Here is a 19,075-nt window from a genome sequence, read left to right as displayed (position 1 = left end):
TGACCCGCCCCCATCGCTCACCTGATTAGATGTTTATGAGTTAAAAGGCGGGGTCATGAGGGTGTCGCGAGTCTACTGGTTAGAGTATACGCCTGTCAACAGGGTACCGCCCCCTATCTCGGGGAGCTCTCTCTTTAGTGGCTCCTCACCTCGTCCATCTTCAAAGTTTCCCTCTCTGTATTGGTCTGGGGCACCGCCTGTCCAGTCCTCTGCTCTTACGCCTCGGTGACAGCACTGCCTTTCTCCAGAGGATTGGCGGATTAGCACGCACAGAGCCCACCCTTGATGGTAGGCGGGTAATCGTGCAATTGGCTGGGGCCCCCGCCACAGGGCGAGGAGGAGGAGGAGGGGCAGGAGGGTTTGGTTGAGCTGCAGCTGTTTGTCTGTTCGACACAGGCTTGGGCCCGACGGGGGAGACGGAGCCCCAGGTACCGGGCTGATGGAGCCCGCAAGGGCAGGGGCGGAGGCGCCCCGGAGAGGAGTGCGGCCTGAGGGCAGAGGCGGGTCTGGGCCTCTGCGAGGGGTTAGAGTGGCCCACCAGAGAAAGGAGAAGGGGGCCGGGCCCCTGCAGGCCTAATGGGGGCGCTGAGGAGGGGGCCGGGCGGGCTGGGAGCCCGAAGTTGGTGAGTCGGGGAGGCGGCCGGGTGGTGTTGGCGGCCGGGATGGGGGCCGGCGCGGGAGGCCGGGGCTCGTGTGCGGGCAGGGGCAGGCCTCATTGAGCGGCGCCGAAGAGGGAGGAACTGGGGGAAAGGGACTGGGCGGCGGGTGAGGTAAGTCCATTCTCCCGGAGGTAAGGAGGGGTCAGACTCGGCGCCCGGGCCCGGAGGGGAACCGGGGCTGGGGCTCTCTCGAGAGATCTCATTGCAAGGGCCAGGGAAGGGCTCTTAGCTGGGTAAGAGGCATTGTTTTCAGGGAAAGTGACTTATAAAAATAACTAGGGTGCCCCAAAGTTGAGCTGAGAGGGATTTGGGTTCAGTGCGGGAGAACTGAGACAAGCGAAGAAAGCTTTTCTAATCTAGAAGACTCAGGTAGCCGGGGCAGTGGAAGCAGGGCCTCCCATCAGTAATGGGAGCTTCTGGGAATGCTGAAGGGTGGGCTGGAGGCTCTGGGGCTCGCGAGTAATCACGCTTTTGTTCCCATTAGTGTGGAGATGTGGCAACTTGAAGTTTTTTGGTACTCCCAGGGTAGCCAATGAAGACAAAAGTAACTTTTTTTTCTGTGACTCTTGGCTATTCCAGACTCAGCCCCTGCACTTTCCCTTGGCCTCGCCTCGAGCTGGTTTAGGCTGCAGCCTCTGGGTTTCTTCTAACCTCCTGTTTCTCATGTCCTGTGAAAAAGCTAAGAAGTTAGATTTGGGGGATGTTTGTTCGTTTCTTTCCTACTTAATAATGTGGTCTGTACTGGAGACCATATCTCTCACCTAGACGTGGGCAATCAGTGACTCATTTTCTGCATTGGAACTGGGCTTAGGGATCCCCAGCCATCCAGGGATCTCCTGACCATAGTTGGTGAAACTTTTGTGGCACTTAGGCTTGGGTATTTCACAGGCAGGTAATGGTTATGTGGAACCAAGCCTGGAAATATGAGGTGATATCACTGAGGAAGGGATTTGGGGAAGAGTGAGAAATTCCATTCCGGAAGGTTGGCATCACCCCTGTTCTTTGTCTACTTCTTCAGGAGCCCGGGTTTCTGAGCTATTAAAAAGTTGGGTCAAACAGAGAGGCACTTGGGGAAGGAGGTGAGTAGAGAAAAGGAAGATGGATTTCTAAGACATAGGGATCCCCTCCTCCCAGATATTTTTAACGGTCTACTGACCTCCTTAGTTCCCCCCCATAGATTGGAGCTTATTGGATTTTCCCTTATTATACTTCCTCCTTTTTCCCTTTTATACCACTGTATTTTATAAATACATTTCTTCTTTTTTTTAATACATTTCTTCTTAATTAGAAAAGTAATAAGTACGTATTTTAAAATATTCAAGTTTTATAGAAGTGTAAAAAGTGTAGATCCTCCCACATATACCTCACTCATTTCATCCAGAAAGGTCAGAGATAAGAGACAGTAGATGAGACTAATCTTACTTCACTTTGGGGGATGTGCCACCAAAGGCAATTCTGTTTTCATGTTCCCACCAAACTCTGGTTTCTCATTCTTTCCAGTTTTCCCTTCTGGGACCATACTCTGTTATTTATTATGCTCCTTTCCCAGTTCATTTTGTCTTGCTTTTATCAAATTCAGACAAGCAGAGAGCTATAGTCTGGGTTATCACTCACATCCTTACACACACATGCGCACACACACGCACACACCCCACTTGTGCACTGGGTATCCCAGGAAATGCCCAAATAGATGGCCAAAACGTCTTTCTCTTTTATGGGCAGGAAGGAAACATTAAAGTGAATGATTTTGTTTGGGAGAATTATTGGCATCTCTGCTAATGTGAGGAATTTGGGACTTCTATCTTCTGGTTCATGGTCTCTGCATGTTCAGGTTATATGACTGTCCCTTCATTATCCCAGAAGAAGATGATGGTTCTCCTAAGGGGCCCCTGTGTCTGTCTTTCTATAATGATATGAGAAGCTTCCAGATTTCTCTGGCTTTGAAACTGGTTTTCCTCTAAACCTCAGCACAGCTGGGACATTTTATTCACCACCTTATTAATTGAATTTGTCTTTACTGGCTTTAGAAGCCCTGTGATGTGTCCAGCCTTTATACAGTGCCCTCAGAAACCTTGATTATTGTACCCCCAGGAACTTTTATTTTCTCTCCTGCAAAGCCAGTCCTAGAGAAAGTTGTGTAGATGTGTGTGTGTGTGTTTGTTTTTTAAATCCTCACTAAGCTTTGCCATTTCCTACATCCTGATGATATCCTGTCCCTTTCTTCTATACATCCCTTCTTGTCTTTTCCACCTTCCCCGTAATCAAAGCCTTCTTTCAAAAACTGATCTGGAATTGCTCCATATTAAGGTGTAAATAACAAATAGTCACTTAAAGTATTAATCCTTCCAAGAGTTTTTGCTTCTTAAAGAGGGAGCTAAGGAGTGGAAATCATCAATATAGAATTTCAAACATAGATCTGGAGTTACAAAAATATATTTGGAGAAGAGGACTTTCCCATTGCCCTTGAAGTCATACCTCATCCCTTCTAACTCTTACTTTGCCCAGGAGCAAGGATTGCTCTTTTATAGTTTACTTGTTTGTGCGCATTGATACGAATTTGACTTATGAGGAGACATGGGGTAGGAGAAGCAAGTGTATAGCCTGCTCCCTAATCCTAAGGCATTTCAGGTTGGAAAGTAACCAAAGTGTGAGACATTGAATTTAAAATAAGGAAACACAACAGCCGTCTTGGAGGAGGGATACCTTGAAACCCTACACAATACACTCCCACTTCCCAAGAATGTTTTAGGAAAGATTTAGTCACTGACTCAATGGTAACTGAGCTGAATAAGGAGCCACCCAGGTGAGCAAAGTGTGTGCAGATTTCTGGGCCAGGTTGTAGTTTCTGTTGAGGGGCAGTAGGTACCTTGTCAGAGTGGTAGTATGATTTTTTTTTTTTAAACTTGTGTTTCTGAAGTTCAGGAATTAATAGAGATAATGATCCGAAGTTTTTTGAACATTTAACATCAACTGAAGATTCAGAAAACTTTGTTTTTAGCCACAGTTGCCTCAGTGTTACGGTGGGAGGGCTGCATATTTGGTGTGATTAGGCCATCTGAGGTATAGTAACCGGTGACAGGAAAAGCAGTTAGCCCATGTGAGTTGCAACAGTACCTTGTGGGCTGGGTCCCAAGAGGCCCCTCCATCCAGGGGAGATCACAAAGAGGCAAGAGGGAGAACTGGCCTGTTAAAAACATTCCCAAATGGAACTGAGTAAGAATCTATTTAGATGGCACAGAAGGGGAGGAGTAGATGGAGGAAGGAAGCAGGATTACTTTGGCCTTAATTAATGAACAGCTACTAGGGACCAGGCATTGTGCTCTGTTCTGGAGATTCAAGATGACATAAAAAATAGTCACACTTTTTGAGAAGTTCATAGTTTAGCAGAGCAGACAGACACAAACAATTAAGTCAAATAATGTAATAAATGCTGTGATAAGAATACAGGGTTTTTGTTTGATTGGTTTTGTTTTTTGCCCATGCCACACGGCTTGTGGGATCTTAGTTCCCCAACCAGGGATTGAACCCGGGCCCTGGCAGTGAAAGCACTGAGTCCTAACCACTGGACAGCCAGGGAATTCCCAAGAATACAGTTTTAATACTGTGGGATCCTAGAGGAAGCAGTGATGAATTCTGCTGGGGTGAGAGAGTAATTATGCAGTTTCACAGAGAAGGTGACATTTGAGCTTGGCTTTAAAAGACACATTAGGTGTTTGCTAGACAGACAAAGTGGGGAAAGGCATTCCAGTCTTTCATAGGTCAATAATAGGGAGTTTGCAGTACCATGCTGATAAGAGATAAGTATGCTTTTTTTGCCTCTTGGGGAAATATAAGGGAGAGGGTGAAGTGGAAGGACTCTCATTTAAGCCTGTGACTCATTGGTTAACATTGGATCAACACAATGAGCCAAGTAGTGGAATTCAGTTTAAGGTTTTGGTAATTTGGGGTCTAAACAAAGTTGGAGAGTTGAAGGTGTTTACTGGCTTCTGCTCTATCTTCCCAGCTCAGTAAATCTCACATTAATCCCACAGCCCATTGAATTCTGCAGAAATTACCATTGCTTTCCTAGCACCTTCCATTGAATTGCTTCTGTTTCAACTGTCCTGGCAGGAGTTGGTCAAGACCTTTTAGAGAAGCACAGTCATGAGTGAGTCCTTCTGTCAGAAGGATATGGGAGTAGATTCCAGTTCCCAGCAAAGGCCTGGGCCTTCCTAACTTGTTTTCAGTCCCAAAGGAAGTACTTATCTAAAATGAATAGAAGCAGAAACTATCCAATCTAAGCTCGTGTTCCTGTCCTGGTGCCTTCTTTGGATTTCAGTTCAGAGTTCAGCATCTCCTGCTTCCTGAAGAGGTATAGTGGTATAACAGGAGCAGGAGTACCTGGCTGAGAGTATGTGCTAGAAGGAGACTTGCTACTAAGCAGTTGTGTGAAAACTGGCTGTGTGATAACACCTGGCAAGCTGGTTCATTTTATTTGCCTCAGTTTCCTCTCTGTAAAATATAGACTGGACTAGATGACCTCTAAACTGCCTCTTATCTGGCAAACTGAACTTCAGGGCTAACATTTGGGAGGGGGCTAGACTCCAGTGGCTCTGTGCCTTGAACTCAGTCTCTATTGGTAGATGACAGACTTCTGGAGGCTTCATATGTAGTTGGCATAGGAACCCAAAGCTACCAAGTGGGAAGGAATCTGAGGAATGGAGTCTTGCCCTAGGCAGACTCCATTCCTCAGGTTTCGGCAGGCTAAGAAACCTTTCCTTTTTCTTGGTCACAGCTTGCGGGATCTTAGTTCCCCAACCAGTGATTGAACCCGTGCCCCCTGCAGTGGAAGCTCAGAGTCTTAACCACTGGGCTGCCAGGGAACTCCCTAAGAAACCTTTCCTATTCATATTTCCCTGTGCTGCTGGGAGAGCTGCTCACACTAAAGAACTTGCCCCTCATCCTCCACCTCTCCCTTCCCCAATAGACTGATGACGTCATGCCTTAATCCTCCTTAATGGTCATTTTTTTAATATAAATTTATTTATTTATTTTTGGCTGCGTTGAGTCTTCGTTGCTGCACGCCGGCTTTCTGTAGTTGCGGTGAGCGGGGGCTCCTCTTCGTTGTGGCTCGTGGGCTTCTCATTGCAGTGGCTTCTCTTGTTGCGGAGCACGGGCTCTAGGCTCATGGGCTTTGGTAGTTGCAGCACGTGGGCTCAGAGCACAGGCTCAGTAGTTGTGGCTCACGGGCTTAGTTGCTCCGCGGCATGTGGGATCTTCCCCGGCCAGGGCTTGAACCCGTGTCCCCTGCATTGGCAGGCGGATTCTTAACCACTGCACCACCAGGGAAGCCCAGTTATTGGTCATTTGATAAGCCATTCTTGTGGGGCTGCACTTCTGAGGGAAGTTGTCATTTCTTCTCATCTGAACTGAAAGTGTTGAAGGGAAGAAAAACCTCTCTTTTTTTGCCTCAGGTTTGAAGGTAATAATCATCGCACCACTTGACTGGTTGGCTGTGATTTGTTTTTTGCCTTTGGATGGATCATTTGCCCACTGTCAACTGTTAGCAAAAAAATCACTGCTAGAATAGGGGAGAAATCAATTGAATCTTATATGTATTATTCCATTTCTGTACCCCTGATCTTTTGAGAGTCTAGCTATTGCGTAAGAAACATCCCTTATTAACATGTTGGGATTAAAGATCAAGGCACAGAGATGGGCAGCCCATCAATTACTGTGAACAGAGAGGGTAGGACATATTCTTGAGCTGAAACATTGGAATGGGAGATAGTTTTTTCTAACCCCATAGTTACTAATCTCTGACAGTTCAATAGAGTTTGCCGATTGGCTCTGGGTTGACTTATCTGTGGGCGTTAGTGACCAATCCGTGTGTCTGTGACTGTTTCCTCTTTTTTTTTTTTTTTTTTCTGGCCGTGCTGCACAGCTTGCAGGTTGAACCCGGGCTGCGGCAGTGGAAGCACAGAGTCCTAACCACTGGACCGTCAGGGAATTCCCAACTGTTTCCTATCTTCACACTTCTCCAACTCCCTACTGTTTTCCCAGGCCTAGAGAGACGTGTCTGCCGATGAGAATTCAGTCCACTCTAACTTAGTGTTCTGCTCTTTGGATCACATGCTTTGAAATGTGAGGGAGTAAGTTGAAGAATCTAGTAACTTTTTTTCTGTTGTTTTTTAAGAGTATAGTGTATGTGTGTCAACCTAAAGGAAACTTGATCAGCTTATGATCTGTAGAGGTTTTTTTCTTATTGTGTAATCTGTTTTCTGTTGTAAAGTGTAGAGTTATGATGGCCTATCCTCTTTTCCTATGAAACAATGTATATGAAGTACTACGTAAATGTTTTTTTTTGTCTTTTTTATTTGTTTGTTTTTTGCAGTACGCAGGCCTCTCACTGTTGCGGCCTCTCCCGTTGCGGAGCACAGGCTCCGGACGCGCAGGCTCAGCGGCCATGGCTCATGGGCCCAGCCGCTCCGCGGCATGTGGGATCTTCCCGGACCGGGGCACGAACCCGTGTCCCCTGCATCAGCGGGCGGACTCTCAACCACTGCGCCATCAGGGAAGCCCCATAGATGTGTTTTTAAAAATAATTCTTGCAGATGCTGAGAAACCCTAAGAGAAACACATTTCTTAAATGTACCCAGAACTTTGGAATTGAATTCAAATTCTGCCTTTTACTACTTTCACCTATTATACTCCCTACCCCATCCCCGGATCCTCATAGGTAAGGAAACTGAAGCTTAGAAAGGCAAAGGGAGTGAGTGGCCTAAATCACAGTGGGTTAATTGGCAAAGCAGAGAATAAAACTCAGGCTTGCCTGATTCCAGAGCCCTTACCACTGTGCAGGACTGCCTCTGTCGACTTTAACTTTCCATTTTCATAATTGCTCTATAACTTTAGTAGCAGGTTGGAGAACCTCTGACCCCTGGAGAGCTATATTAAACCCTCATCTTAATTTCACCTGGAAGTGCTTTTTTAGGCTGGCCAGAGACTAGACTTCCTGCTAACCCATCTTTCAGTTTCAGGCCTCTCCAAAGCAGTGTTTTTTAAACTTTTTTTGTTAGTGGCTCATTAAAAAAAAAATTTTTTTTTACATCATAATTCAGTGTATGTACATACACCCACAAGTGAAACATTTTCACAAAATTATTCTCATGCTTATTATTTGCAATCCACTTGATTTTTTTCTATTTATTTTTTCTTTTTTTCAATATACTGATCATGATCCAGCAAGTGATTTCAAGGTCACTATTGGCTTACAGCCCACAGTTTGAGAAACACTGCTCTAAAGGTTTGAGGATGAAAAGAGCTAAAGAACTGTGACTAGTGGTTAAGAAGCTAATTAATACTGATTTTTGCAGTACTGGTTCCCAGAATTTTGGATTTAATGGACCAATTAATTTAAATTTGGGGGTTTCTATTTTTCCACATAAGTATATTTGGAAAGCTTACTACTGCCTGTCAACACCATTATTTGTAATTTTTTTTAAAAAAGCAATTTTTTTAAAAGTTATGTAGGAAACTTTAAAAATATATATTTCCTGTTAAAAAAAGAAAGAATTATGTGGAATGAAAACACCTGAGTCCTTCACATACCGTTTTCCTCAATCCCACTCTCCTTAGAGGGAGATAACCGGTGTTAACAGATCAGTGTGTATCTTTCCGTACCTTTTTCTCTGCAGAATGTTGCTTTGTTTTATAGAAACAGGATCAACCACATGTTTTGTTCTCCAACTTTTTTTTTTAACTTTTAACAATAGGTCTTAGAGGTTTATCCATGCAAAAAATACATATTTACCTTTGAGGGAAAACTGATACAAAAAATGTAAGTTAGAAATCTTGTTATAAAGGAAACTCCTAAAATGAATAAATTTAGCTTTATGAAGAACTTGCTATATCTTTTTTTTTTTTTTTTTTTTTTTTTGCGGTACGCGGGCTTCTCACTGTTGTGGCCTCTCCCGTTGTGGAGCACAGGCTCCAGATGCACGGGCTCAGCAGCCATGGCCCACGGGACCAGCCGCTCTGCGGCATGTAGGATCCTCCCAGACCGGGGCACGAACCCATGTCCCCTGCATCGGCAGGTGGACTCTCAACCACTGCGCCACCAGGGAAGCCCAACGTATTTATTTATTTATTTGGCTGCATCAGGTCTTAGTTGTGGCACACGGGATCTAGTTCCCTGGTCGGGGATCAAACCCGGCCCCCCTGCATTGGGAGCTCGGAGTCTTAGCCACTGGACCACCAGGGAGGTCCCCAATATATCATTTTTATTTAATCATTTCATCACAGACCAGTGAAAACTTCATCACAAAGTGGCACATGTATATCTGGATTCTTGGGACTCCTTGGCCTAGGGGACTACAAAATACCCAGTAGGGTCAGAGTAATTTCTTACAGTCCTCTGTCTTAATCTGGTCTACTTTGGGATTTGTCTGTGTTCTCATTTCAATCTCATTTCTCTGTTAACTTCCTCTTTACACTTTTTTTTTCCTGTTTTTTTCTCTACCTCTTTCATATCATGGCTGCTCTTTAGGCATATATTGATAACAACTAATATTGAGATATCCTTTAATATATTAAATTGATCTTTTCTGTGAATCAGGGTCATTAAATAACAATAGCTGTCTTTTTGTTTTTTAAACACTTTGGCAGTTTCTTTTTTTCATTTTTTATTTTCTTTTTTAAAATTTATTTATTTATTTATTTTTGGCTGTGTTGGGTCTTCGTTTCTGTGCAAGGGCTTTCTCTAGTTGCGGCAAGCGGGGGCCACTCTTCATCGCGGTGCGTGGGCCTCTCACTATTGCGGCCTCTCTTGTTGGGAGCACAGGCTCCAGACGCACAGGCTCAGTAGTTGTGGCTCACGGGCCTAGCTGCTCCGTGGCATGTGGGATCTTCCCAGACCAGGGCTCGAACCTGTGTCCACTGCATTGGCAGGCAGATTCTCAACCACTGTGCCACCAGGGAAGCCCAACAATACCTGTCTTACTATTCGTTAATACTGTGTTACACAAATGTGTCACTTAATCCTCAGGGCTACTCTATGAGGTAGGTATTTTTTCCATTTTATAAAGATGAGGGCTTCCCTGGTGGCACAGTGGTTGGGAATCCGCCTGCCAATGCAGGGGACACGGGTTCGAGCCCTGGTCCGGGAAGATCCCACATGCCTCGCAGCAGCTAAGCCTGTGCACCACAACTGCTGAGCACGCGTGCCACAACTACTGAAGCCTGCACACCTGGACCCCGTGCTCCACAACAAGAGAAGCCCCGCTTGCTGCAACTAGAGAAGGCCCGCACACAGCACTGAGGGTCCAACACAGCCAAGAATAATACATAAATTAAATAAATAAATTTTTTAAAAAAAGGTGGAAGGTAAGGCTCATCAGAGAAATTTTCTTGATATCATATTAGTAATGATTAGTACCTTTATATTCATTGATATAGCACTTTTTGTCAAATATTTGAGTTCTTTGTCTGTATTATCTCATTTAATCCTCACAACAACCTTATGAATTAGGTACTCATAGGCTATTATCCCATTTTACAGATGAGGAAACAAATGCACAGGTAGATTTAGTAAATTGTCCAAAGATTTAAAGCTAGTAATCAGAACTATAAAATAAATCCAGTGAATTGGACTCCACAGCCTTTGTTCCTCTACACCTCCTCCTGTATGGTTTTTCTGTCTTTACTAGGATTGCAGATATTTTTAGCCCTGATTTGATCACTAAGCAATTTGCTATAGTGAAAAAATAATGTTTCCCCATATATGTCACAGAGTATGATGTTTATGGAGTCACTAGAATCAACCTTGGAGAAGGGAAAGATTAATTTGAACAAGCAAAGTATAATCCAAGCAACGCTTAGGTTTTGGGGATAGGTTTACATGCTGTGATCATGCTAACACTTCTTTGAATCTCACAGTTCCTTTCCCGCCAGAGTCAGGATGATGAAATATATTCAGGTTTGGATGATTGGACACTCAAAGTCCCAACTTTCTCTCTCTCTCTGTCTCCTCCTCCACCACCAGCTTTCCTAGCCGCTTGGAAGGTAGAGAAGGTGGTTCAGTTTTATTCTTTCATCAAGTATTTATTGCTTGAAGACTTATCCCCTATACCATCTACCGGAGATTCCCGCATGTGTTTAGAAGGTACACCTTCTTTCTCTGCCTCTAACTTGGAGGGCTACAGCTGTTAGGCCCTTTCAGTGTGGAGGGTAGTCTAATCCCTAGGCACCAGGAAGACAGCTGCAAGTTGAGAGTAAGTCAGACCTACTGACTCAGACTTGATAGATTTTCAGACTTGGAGAGGTGGCAGAAGAAAAGTGAAAGAATTAATACTCAATGTGGTCTGTTTCTCTATTACCTTTTTTTTTTTTTTTTTTGCGGTACGCGGGCCTCTCACTCTTGTGGCCACTCCCGTTGCGGAGCACAGGCTCCGGACGCACAGGCTCAGCGGCCATGGCTTACGGGCCTAGCCGCTCCGCGGCATGTGGGATCTTCCTGGACCAGGGCACGAACCCGCATCCCCTGCATCAGCAGGCAGACTCTCAACCACTGCGCCACCAGGGAAGCCCTCTCTATTACCTTTGATCAGAAATGAGAAAGGATGGATTTTCTGATCATTGGACCCTGGTTATATTTTCAGAAATGTCAATTTTCAGAAATGGTCGTGTAAGAAGGATATAGAACCAGAAGCTATCCCTCTACTCTTAGGATGGGTGACTCTTATCCCATACCCCTAGAGTGAATTTCTCATTTTGAAAGCTAGAAAAAAGAGGGGATAAAAAAAGGACAGCACCAGGACACCAAGGAGATAGGAGGGATCTAGGATACTTTTGGGTGGATCTGGTGCTCTTCAAGCCAACTAAAAGTTGATCAATATGCTGTTCTTTGAAGACCTGGTGGGGAATGATTGGGAGATTAAAAACTACTCTCACATGGTTTTCAGTCTCTCCATTTCAGCACACTCTACTTTAGATGCAATTCTTATTTTACTGTTCCCCAGTCTTACCAGTGAGTGTCAGGTGCCTGGGACCCTCTCAGTGGTGTAACCTTTTAATGGTGGGTGATTGTAAGAGTTAAGTCCTCATAGGAGCAAAGAAATGAAGAGATTCTGTCCTTTTTCTAAAAAGTGATTGCAGCTGTAATGGCCCTGTGTTTAATTTTACCTCCTTTTTTTCTTGCAGGACTGTTGAAGCCTGGAAGTCCCCTCCCCTCCCCCCTCCCCCCTCTGCCGCTCTGTGGCATCCCCCTCCCTTTACCCTTTCCCATTCTGATAATCTAGCCATGACTAGCAGAAGCACAGCCAGGCCCAATGGGCAGCCCCAGGCCAGCAAAATATGCCAATTCAAATTGGTCCTGCTGGGTGAATCTGCAGTGGGGAAGTCTAGCCTGGTATTACGTTTTGTCAAAGGGCAGTTCCACGAGTACCAGGAGAGCACCATTGGAGGTGAGTACTTCAGGGAGAGAAGAGTTTCAATGCTTAGAAGGGCTTTTGAAGGGAGATCTAGGGATCTGTTTGTGGAGCTGGCCCTCTTAGCTCCCTGGAGTGGAAATCCTTTAAGAAACAAAAAAAATTGCCATAATGCCCAAAAGCAAGTCCATGTTCATCCTCTTACTTCCTAGAAGAAAGTTAGAAAGTTTGGCCTTTGAGCACCAAGAAAACCACTAATTCTTTTATCTGTTTTCTTCCTCCCACTCTCATCTTAATGCCAGTGAAGTTCAGTTGAGTGTCATCTTGAGCAGGGTTGGTTTGGGGCAGTGGCTCATAATCAGAGATGTACATCAGAATCACCTAGGGAGCATTTTCATCCTATGCATGCTTGGGCCCTACCCTAGATCTACTGATTAGTATTGGAGGTAGAGTGAGGTTGGTGGCAGTGTAGACATGTATGTTTGGAAAAGCTCCTTAGCTGATCCTGATGCACATATCTGGTAAAATAGAGGTTAGAACTAAATACAAAACCGTAAAGGAATCTGCTTTTCCCACCTTTGCTACCTTCTCTTTGCCACTACCCCAAAATAGGGTGGTAATTCAATAAAGGGTCTTTTATGAGAACTCCCATGTTAACTCCTTCCCCACTTTTATTGGGGGGGTGACTTATTTCCAAGTCACCTTGGAAATGTGTTCTTTGACCAGCAGAGGTAATATGAAAAAGTAACAGCCAAATAATACTGATAATGGTGGGACCTCACAACAGGCTTTAAAATCGTCTAATCAGTTTTTTTTTTAATTATTTTATTTATTTATTTTTGGCTGTGTTGGGTCTTCGTTCCTGCGTGCAGGCTTTCTCTAGTTGCGGCGAGCGGGGGCTACTCTTTGTTGTGGTGCGCGGGCTTCTCATTGCAGTGGCTTTGCTTGTTGCAGAGCACGGGCTCTAGGCGCGTAGTTGTGGCAGGCAGGCTCAGTTGTGGCTCACAGGCTCTAAAGTGTGGGCTCAGTAGTTGTGGCACACGGGCTTAGTTGCTCCGCGGCATGTGAGATCTTCCCGGACCAGGGCTTGAACCCGTGTCCCCTGCATTGGCAGGCGGATTCTTAACCACTGTGCCACCAGGGAAGTCCCTGTCTAATCAATTCTTTTTTTTTTCTTCGGTACGCGGGCCTCTCACTGTTGTGGCCTCTTCCGTTGCAGAGCACAGGCTCTGGACGCGCAGGCTCAGCGGCCATGGCTCACGGGCCCAGCCGCTCCGCGGCATATGGGGTCTTCCCAGACTGGGGCACGAACCCGTGTCCCCTGCATCGGCAGGCGGACCCTCAACCACTGCGCCACCAGGGAAGCCCTCTAATCAGTTCTTGATATGACTTTTATCTGAAGCTTATTATCTCCGTCATTATCTCTTACTCCTCTATTTTGGTTAGAAGAGGGATGACTCTGGTATAAGTGCCAGTTCTTTCTGTCCCTCAGAGTTTATGATGTTCCCCCATTCCTTAGCTAGAGAAACTTCTGGCAGGGAGGACTTAGCCAAGAGCAGGCTTAATTCTGGTTCCAAGATCTGAAGGAAAATGCTAAACCTTTCTTGTGTGTAAGGAGGAGAATGCTAAACCTTTCCTGTAGCTGAATGGCCTGGGTGGTGACCTGTCTTAGACCCAAAGTAGAGATATTTTGAAGGAGGGTGGGATGTTCCCATGCATCCTCCCACTTACAACAACTTCTCTGTTCTCTTATTCGTAGCGGCCTTCCTCACCCAGTCGGTTTGTTTAGATGACACAACAGTCAAGTTTGAGATCTGGGACACAGCTGGGCAGGAGCGATACCATAGCTTGGCCCCCATGTACTACAGAGGTGCCCAAGCTGCAATTGTGGTTTATGACATTACTAATCAGGTAAGTGGGCCGAGAAGATTGTCCTTGCTTTTATTTATAGGAATTAAAATAGGTGGGGGAGAGAAAACTTGTTCTTGAAATAGCAAAATAAGAATACAGATTATGCTTCCAAGTGCTGAGAAGACAGGTAATGAATTACCAGAGACAGGTGGTTTCAATGAGTGAAGGCTGCTTAGAAGAGGTGAGTTTTGAGACTGGGCTTTGAAGTTGATGGGCCTGGATTGGCAGTCAGTAGGCTGAATGAGCCAGCCTACTCATTCTCATCCTTGTGTTTTCCTAGGAAACCTTCGCCCGAGCAAAGACATGGGTAAAGGAACTACAGCGACAGGCCAGTCCTAGCATCGTTATTGCCCTGGCGGGGAACAAAGCTGACCTGGCCAACAAGCGCATGGTGGAGTACGAAGTAAGGTGGCCACAGAGTCCCTCTCTGACACACTCCCTCTGTGCTTGGGACCTCTTTTTACCAAACCTGCCCTTTCTGAAAATCTCATCTCAGGACATTCATCATCTCATTCCCCAGTTCTGCACCAAGTTAAATACAGCAACACTGTGACCCTAATGCCAGCCAGGAGATTTTAGAGGAGTCAGAAGAAAATTCCAGAGCAGAGGGGTAGGGAAGTACCAGTACCAGCTGTGGGGGTACCAGTATGAAAAGAGGAAGGAGGGAGCAGTTGAATTTGAGGTAAGGGATACTCAAGTGTCAGAACCCAAAAGCCCCCAACCAACTTACCTCCTCCCCAGTAATTAAGATTCCTGACATCTATTTGTTGGATTAAGTGCTTTAGACCATGGGTTATCCCTTGAGGGAGTCATCTCCAAAATATGGGTCCAGGGCCCGCTGGCTCAGAGGGGCAGTTAAGGGGAGGGAACCTAGGATATTGTCTAGCTCTGGTGCTACGTGGGAGTGGAAAGGCAGTACTTGTTCCTGCCCTACAGTCTGAGTACCAGTACACCCCACCCCTTGCAGGAGGCCCAGGCGTATGCAGATGACAACAGCTTATTGTTTATGGAGACTTCAGCCAAGACAGCTATGAACGTGAACGATCTCTTCCTGGCAATAGGTAAGGTCAGAGCAGCCTAAGGTCTTCCTGTGTGTTTTCCCTTGCCTCTAGGCAAGATGACTAACCCAAGTCATAAGGATAAATGGGAGCGTCTCCTCTTATGAAAACTTCAGGTGTGGAAATACCTTAACTTTCCATTGTGACCTCCATCCTTTGGCTGCAGTTTGAGCCCCCTCATCTTCAATGTAGTTTACAATGAACCCTCCCCTCTTCGGAGCATTCTTTTAGTTTCTCGCATTTCCACTTTCCCCCAATAGTCTTTTTCTGGGGGGATGAGTAAAATCTACCATACTTTGTTCCCTTCTGTTTTTATCTCTAGCTAAGAAGTTGCCAAAGAGTGAACCCCAGAATCTGGGCGGTGCAGCAGGCCGAAGCCGGGGTGTGGATCTCCATGAGCAGTCCCAGCAGAACAAGAGCCAGTGTTGTAGCAACTGATGGGGTGGCTAGCGGCAAACAAGTATGGAGCTAGCACGAGAGCTCAGAAATAACCTCCATCCCCACCGCTCAGCACACAGCCCCTACGGTAACAGCACACTGGGCCCTGGCTCCCAAGGGCTGCCTCTTGACAGCTCCGTCATGGCACTTTTTAACGCTTCAGCAACAACACCAGGCAGCTGTTGCCACTGGCCTCCTACCCCTGCTCTGGGGCTTGGGGGTCAGATCCCCCAGGACTTACCTTCCAAAACAAACTTTCTTCACTTTGTATTATAGGTGCAAGACAGTGACCTAATTATCTTTCCTCCTCCTCCCCATTTTTTCAGAAAACTCTTTTTTTGTCTCCTGCCCCTTCCCCTTCTGCTTTTGGTCAGTCTCTCTTCTTGATTCCCTTTTCTTCCTCTCCCTAGGATGGAGAAGGTAGTGAACCCAGGAAGTGAGGAAGGAGGTTTCCAGTTCAGTCACATTAAGGACCCTGGGGGAAAGTAAGGCTCAGAGCAAGGGGGAGTAAGGAAACATTTCCTTTTTGTTTTTATTTGGTTGGAGTTTCTCATATTTGAAAACACTGAGTTGGCCTTGTGGAGGGTGTTTCTAGGTAGAGGTGAGAATGTGAAGGCAAGCTCTCAGGCACCAGGTTGGAGTCTTGTTAGCTAACTGGGCAGAGGTGGAAGAGGTGGAGATGCAGTGTCATCTGTGGCTCAGGAACTCTTCTAAGGCTTACTTTCCCCTCACCCAGCCTCTTAGGTAGCTTCTTCCCCATAGTGGGGGAGATTCTGGACCCCAGAGTCCTCCAAAGAATCTTCACTGGTTGCCTGCATCTTTGGCTCTGCTGTGATCAAATGGAGGAGGGACCAGTTTCTGACACCCATCCTCTGACTTACACATATGCATTTTTTTCTCTCTGGCCTTCAGATGGCCTCAGCCCCAGCCACGATATCCCCCTGCAGTTTGCACTTTAATTGATGGTAGTTCAGTTGTGATACTTGTTTTATGGGGGTTTTGATTGATTTACCTGCCCTCTTAACTTTTTAATTAAGTGGAATCCGAGGTGTATATGAGGTTAGGGGAGGGGCTGTAGAGAACAGTACTGGTGGCAGCTACTCAAGCCCAGTCTCCACTGCTAGCTTCCTCCAACTCTGATTCTTACTTCACCTGTATTCTTGCCAGCCTAACTCTTGGGTATAGGTTTACCTTTCCTGAGGAATTAACTGAGCAACTGGAGAGCAGTCTCAGGATAGCATAGGCCGTTGTAGGGGAGTGAAGAGGAGTCAGCAAGAGGGAGGAGTTTTCTGTCCTTTCCCAGGGTTCCCATTCAATTTGATCCACCCATTACCATGTCTTTTCTACTTCCCTGTAAATAGGTATGATCTTTATTCCCACTGTACAGTCTGTTCTGTTCCCCACCTCCCATCAGGCCCTATTTCTTTTCTCCTTTGTTAGTATCTTCAGTTTGGTCCCTCCATGCTTACCCCCCAAACCCATCCCCCATGCAACCAGTGGTTTAATCCACGTACCACTAGAGGGGGTAGTACCACAGAGGCCTACTTGTGGCCCCCTAATATAATACCTGTTCCTGTGGACAGGGAACGACTGGCACTGAAGGTCCCTCACAGCTGTCTCACATCACCAGAGGATGTTGGTCCTTTCTAAATCTCTAGTCTCTCTTCACATCCCTCATCAGGTACTTTAAGATGTGTTTGGGAAGCCATCAAGGCAAGAGAGAACTCGAAATCCTTCTTGTTCTAGCCCAGGGTTTTGAGGAGATTGGGGGGAATAAGAGAGGAGAGGCCATAGTGACCTAGGATTGGAACCTTTCTGCCCTTTTGGCTTGCAGACTGCCTTCTGTCCCAGAGAAGCTGAGAAATCCATGAAGCTGAGATTCTGAAGGACCCAGCTTAGGTTCTTCCACTTACACCTAAATTCCCTTCCTTTACCAGGGGCAGCCTTAGTTCCCATGGCCCTGAAACACATACACATTTTCCCCTCCTTTCCCCAGCACCCACTAGCCCCCTAGAGCAGCCAGTGCATCCTTACAAGTGGAAGAACTACGATGGCTCTCTTAAGTTTCTTAGAAATGAAGTTCTTTCTCTGTGTAGTTTTCCCCATGGAGCAGTAGTGAAGATGTTTCGTTGCCTTGGGGCTGGGAAACCATTTCTCCAGGCTTCGTCTCCCCTCCCCTTAGGAACAGGATTGGCCTTAGCTTCTGGGCCTATCTGCTGCCTTCCTTCTACTTCCTATTAGCTCTTCTGCTTTCCTTTGAGCTCTGTTGGGCTTAGGGAATCTTAGTTTTTATTTCCCAGCTCTTCATTTTTTTCTTCTGATTTTTTTTTTTTGCTTCTAAGAAAGCATTTGCCTTTTTTCCCCTTTCTTCCTCTCCCAACATAACAATCGTGGTAACAGAATGCGACTGCTGATTTACCAATGTATTTAATGTAAGTAAAAAAGGAGAAAAAAAAAGTGTATTGGAGTGTTGCTTTTTTTTTTTTTTTGCTACTTCTCTGTCTGTTACTAGAAATTTGGAAGGCAACCCAGTAATGTTTTATTGAATCAGAAACACACCCTCCCTTGCATCCTGGTACCTCCTTATTCTCATTAATATTTTCTTGAATAGTGAGATAACCCAATTTGGAAAATAGGCCCTTTATTGCTGTTTAATCACTCCTGTTCCCAGGCCACTAGAGAGCTCACCAAATCTGTTCCTAGCTAATTTTTTTAGGCCATCCTAACATGGAAGGGGGTGGTGGTCTGTGGACCTCTGGGCAGACAATTGATGAGATTGGAGGGAGAGGTGGTATTTGTGAATACTTTGAAGTATTATGCAAATATCTATGTGCAGCTTTCTAGGGAGAGGGCCCACTGCCTTAATTAGTATCTCAAAGGGGTCCATGACCTAAGAAAGTTTTTTAAACATCACTGAGTTAACATTATTGATTGATCATGTGGCTTCTACCCCAACAGGAAAATTTCAGCAGGAAATTCTGCTCGTTTCTTGCTGTACTTGAAGCCTTCAGTCCCTCAAAGTCTAAGTGGAAGTGGGTGGGGGGGCATGATACAGAGAAAAGATTAGGTATGGTTGCAGGAGGAGTTTTGAATTCCAAAGAATCTGCAGGACAGGAAAGACAGAGCCTGGAATTCAGTCCCATCTCTGACAATTTACCAGCTGTGGTCTTGATCAAGTTACTTAGTTGCTTTCTGCCTCAGATTCTTCTGTAAAATGAAGAAAATTTGAGATTTAAACGTCAATTATATAAAGCATGTGTGTGGCTTTATGTAGGGTGACACTGTTATTGGGCAGAAGTCTCATCCCATGGCTTCAGACAGTCCTTAACTGACTTCTGTATCCTGGGTAGGATAGGTTGGGCGTCAGGCCTCTCCGATGATTTAACTGTACACAGTTGAGTTGGGAATCTTTTCTTTTTCCAAAAACCTTAGAGCCAAAATCACCTTTTCACTGTCAATTCCCCTTACTGTATATCTCTTAGGACTCCCCCACGGCTTCTTCATTCCTAGTAAAAAGCTCTTCTAGTTCCAGTTTAGGAAAGCAGAAAGGCAGGGGAAATGATCTTCACTTAAAGTAAGGTTGTAACTCAACCTTTTAGTCTCT

At 45.5% G+C, this 19,075-nt stretch overlaps 1 protein-coding gene across 2 annotated transcripts; it reads left to right on the top strand.

Annotated features, from left to right (window-relative positions):
- The first annotated feature begins 364 nt into the window (after nt 1-364).
- Nucleotides 365-17,931, top strand: RAB5B (RAB5B, member RAS oncogene family). 2 transcript variants are annotated; one of them, XM_060165917.1, is made up of 5 exons: nt 365-428; nt 11,838-12,100; nt 13,824-13,975; nt 14,256-14,378; nt 15,356-17,931. In XM_060165917.1, the coding sequence occupies exons 2-5, from the start codon at nt 11,938-11,940 to the stop codon at nt 15,503-15,505; spliced, it is 588 nt and encodes a 195-aa protein (XP_060021900.1). In that variant the 5' UTR covers nt 365-428; nt 11,838-11,937; the 3' UTR covers nt 15,506-17,931. The 2 variants fall into 2 exon arrangements, with proteins under 2 accessions (XP_060021900.1, XP_060021899.1); XM_060165916.1 differs by lacking the exon at nt 365-428 and adding an exon at nt 14,943-15,036 and having other exon boundaries at nt 11,851-12,100.
- Nucleotides 17,932-19,075: the final 1,144 nt, after the last annotated feature.

Source organism: Lagenorhynchus albirostris, chromosome 11, assembly GCF_949774975.1.
Source record: "Lagenorhynchus albirostris chromosome 11, mLagAlb1.1, whole genome shotgun sequence".
Lineage (NCBI taxonomy): Eukaryota > Metazoa > Chordata > Mammalia > Artiodactyla > Delphinidae > Lagenorhynchus > Lagenorhynchus albirostris.
Note: the sequence above shows the minus strand (reverse complement) of the source record. Positions and strands in the feature narration are given on the sequence as shown.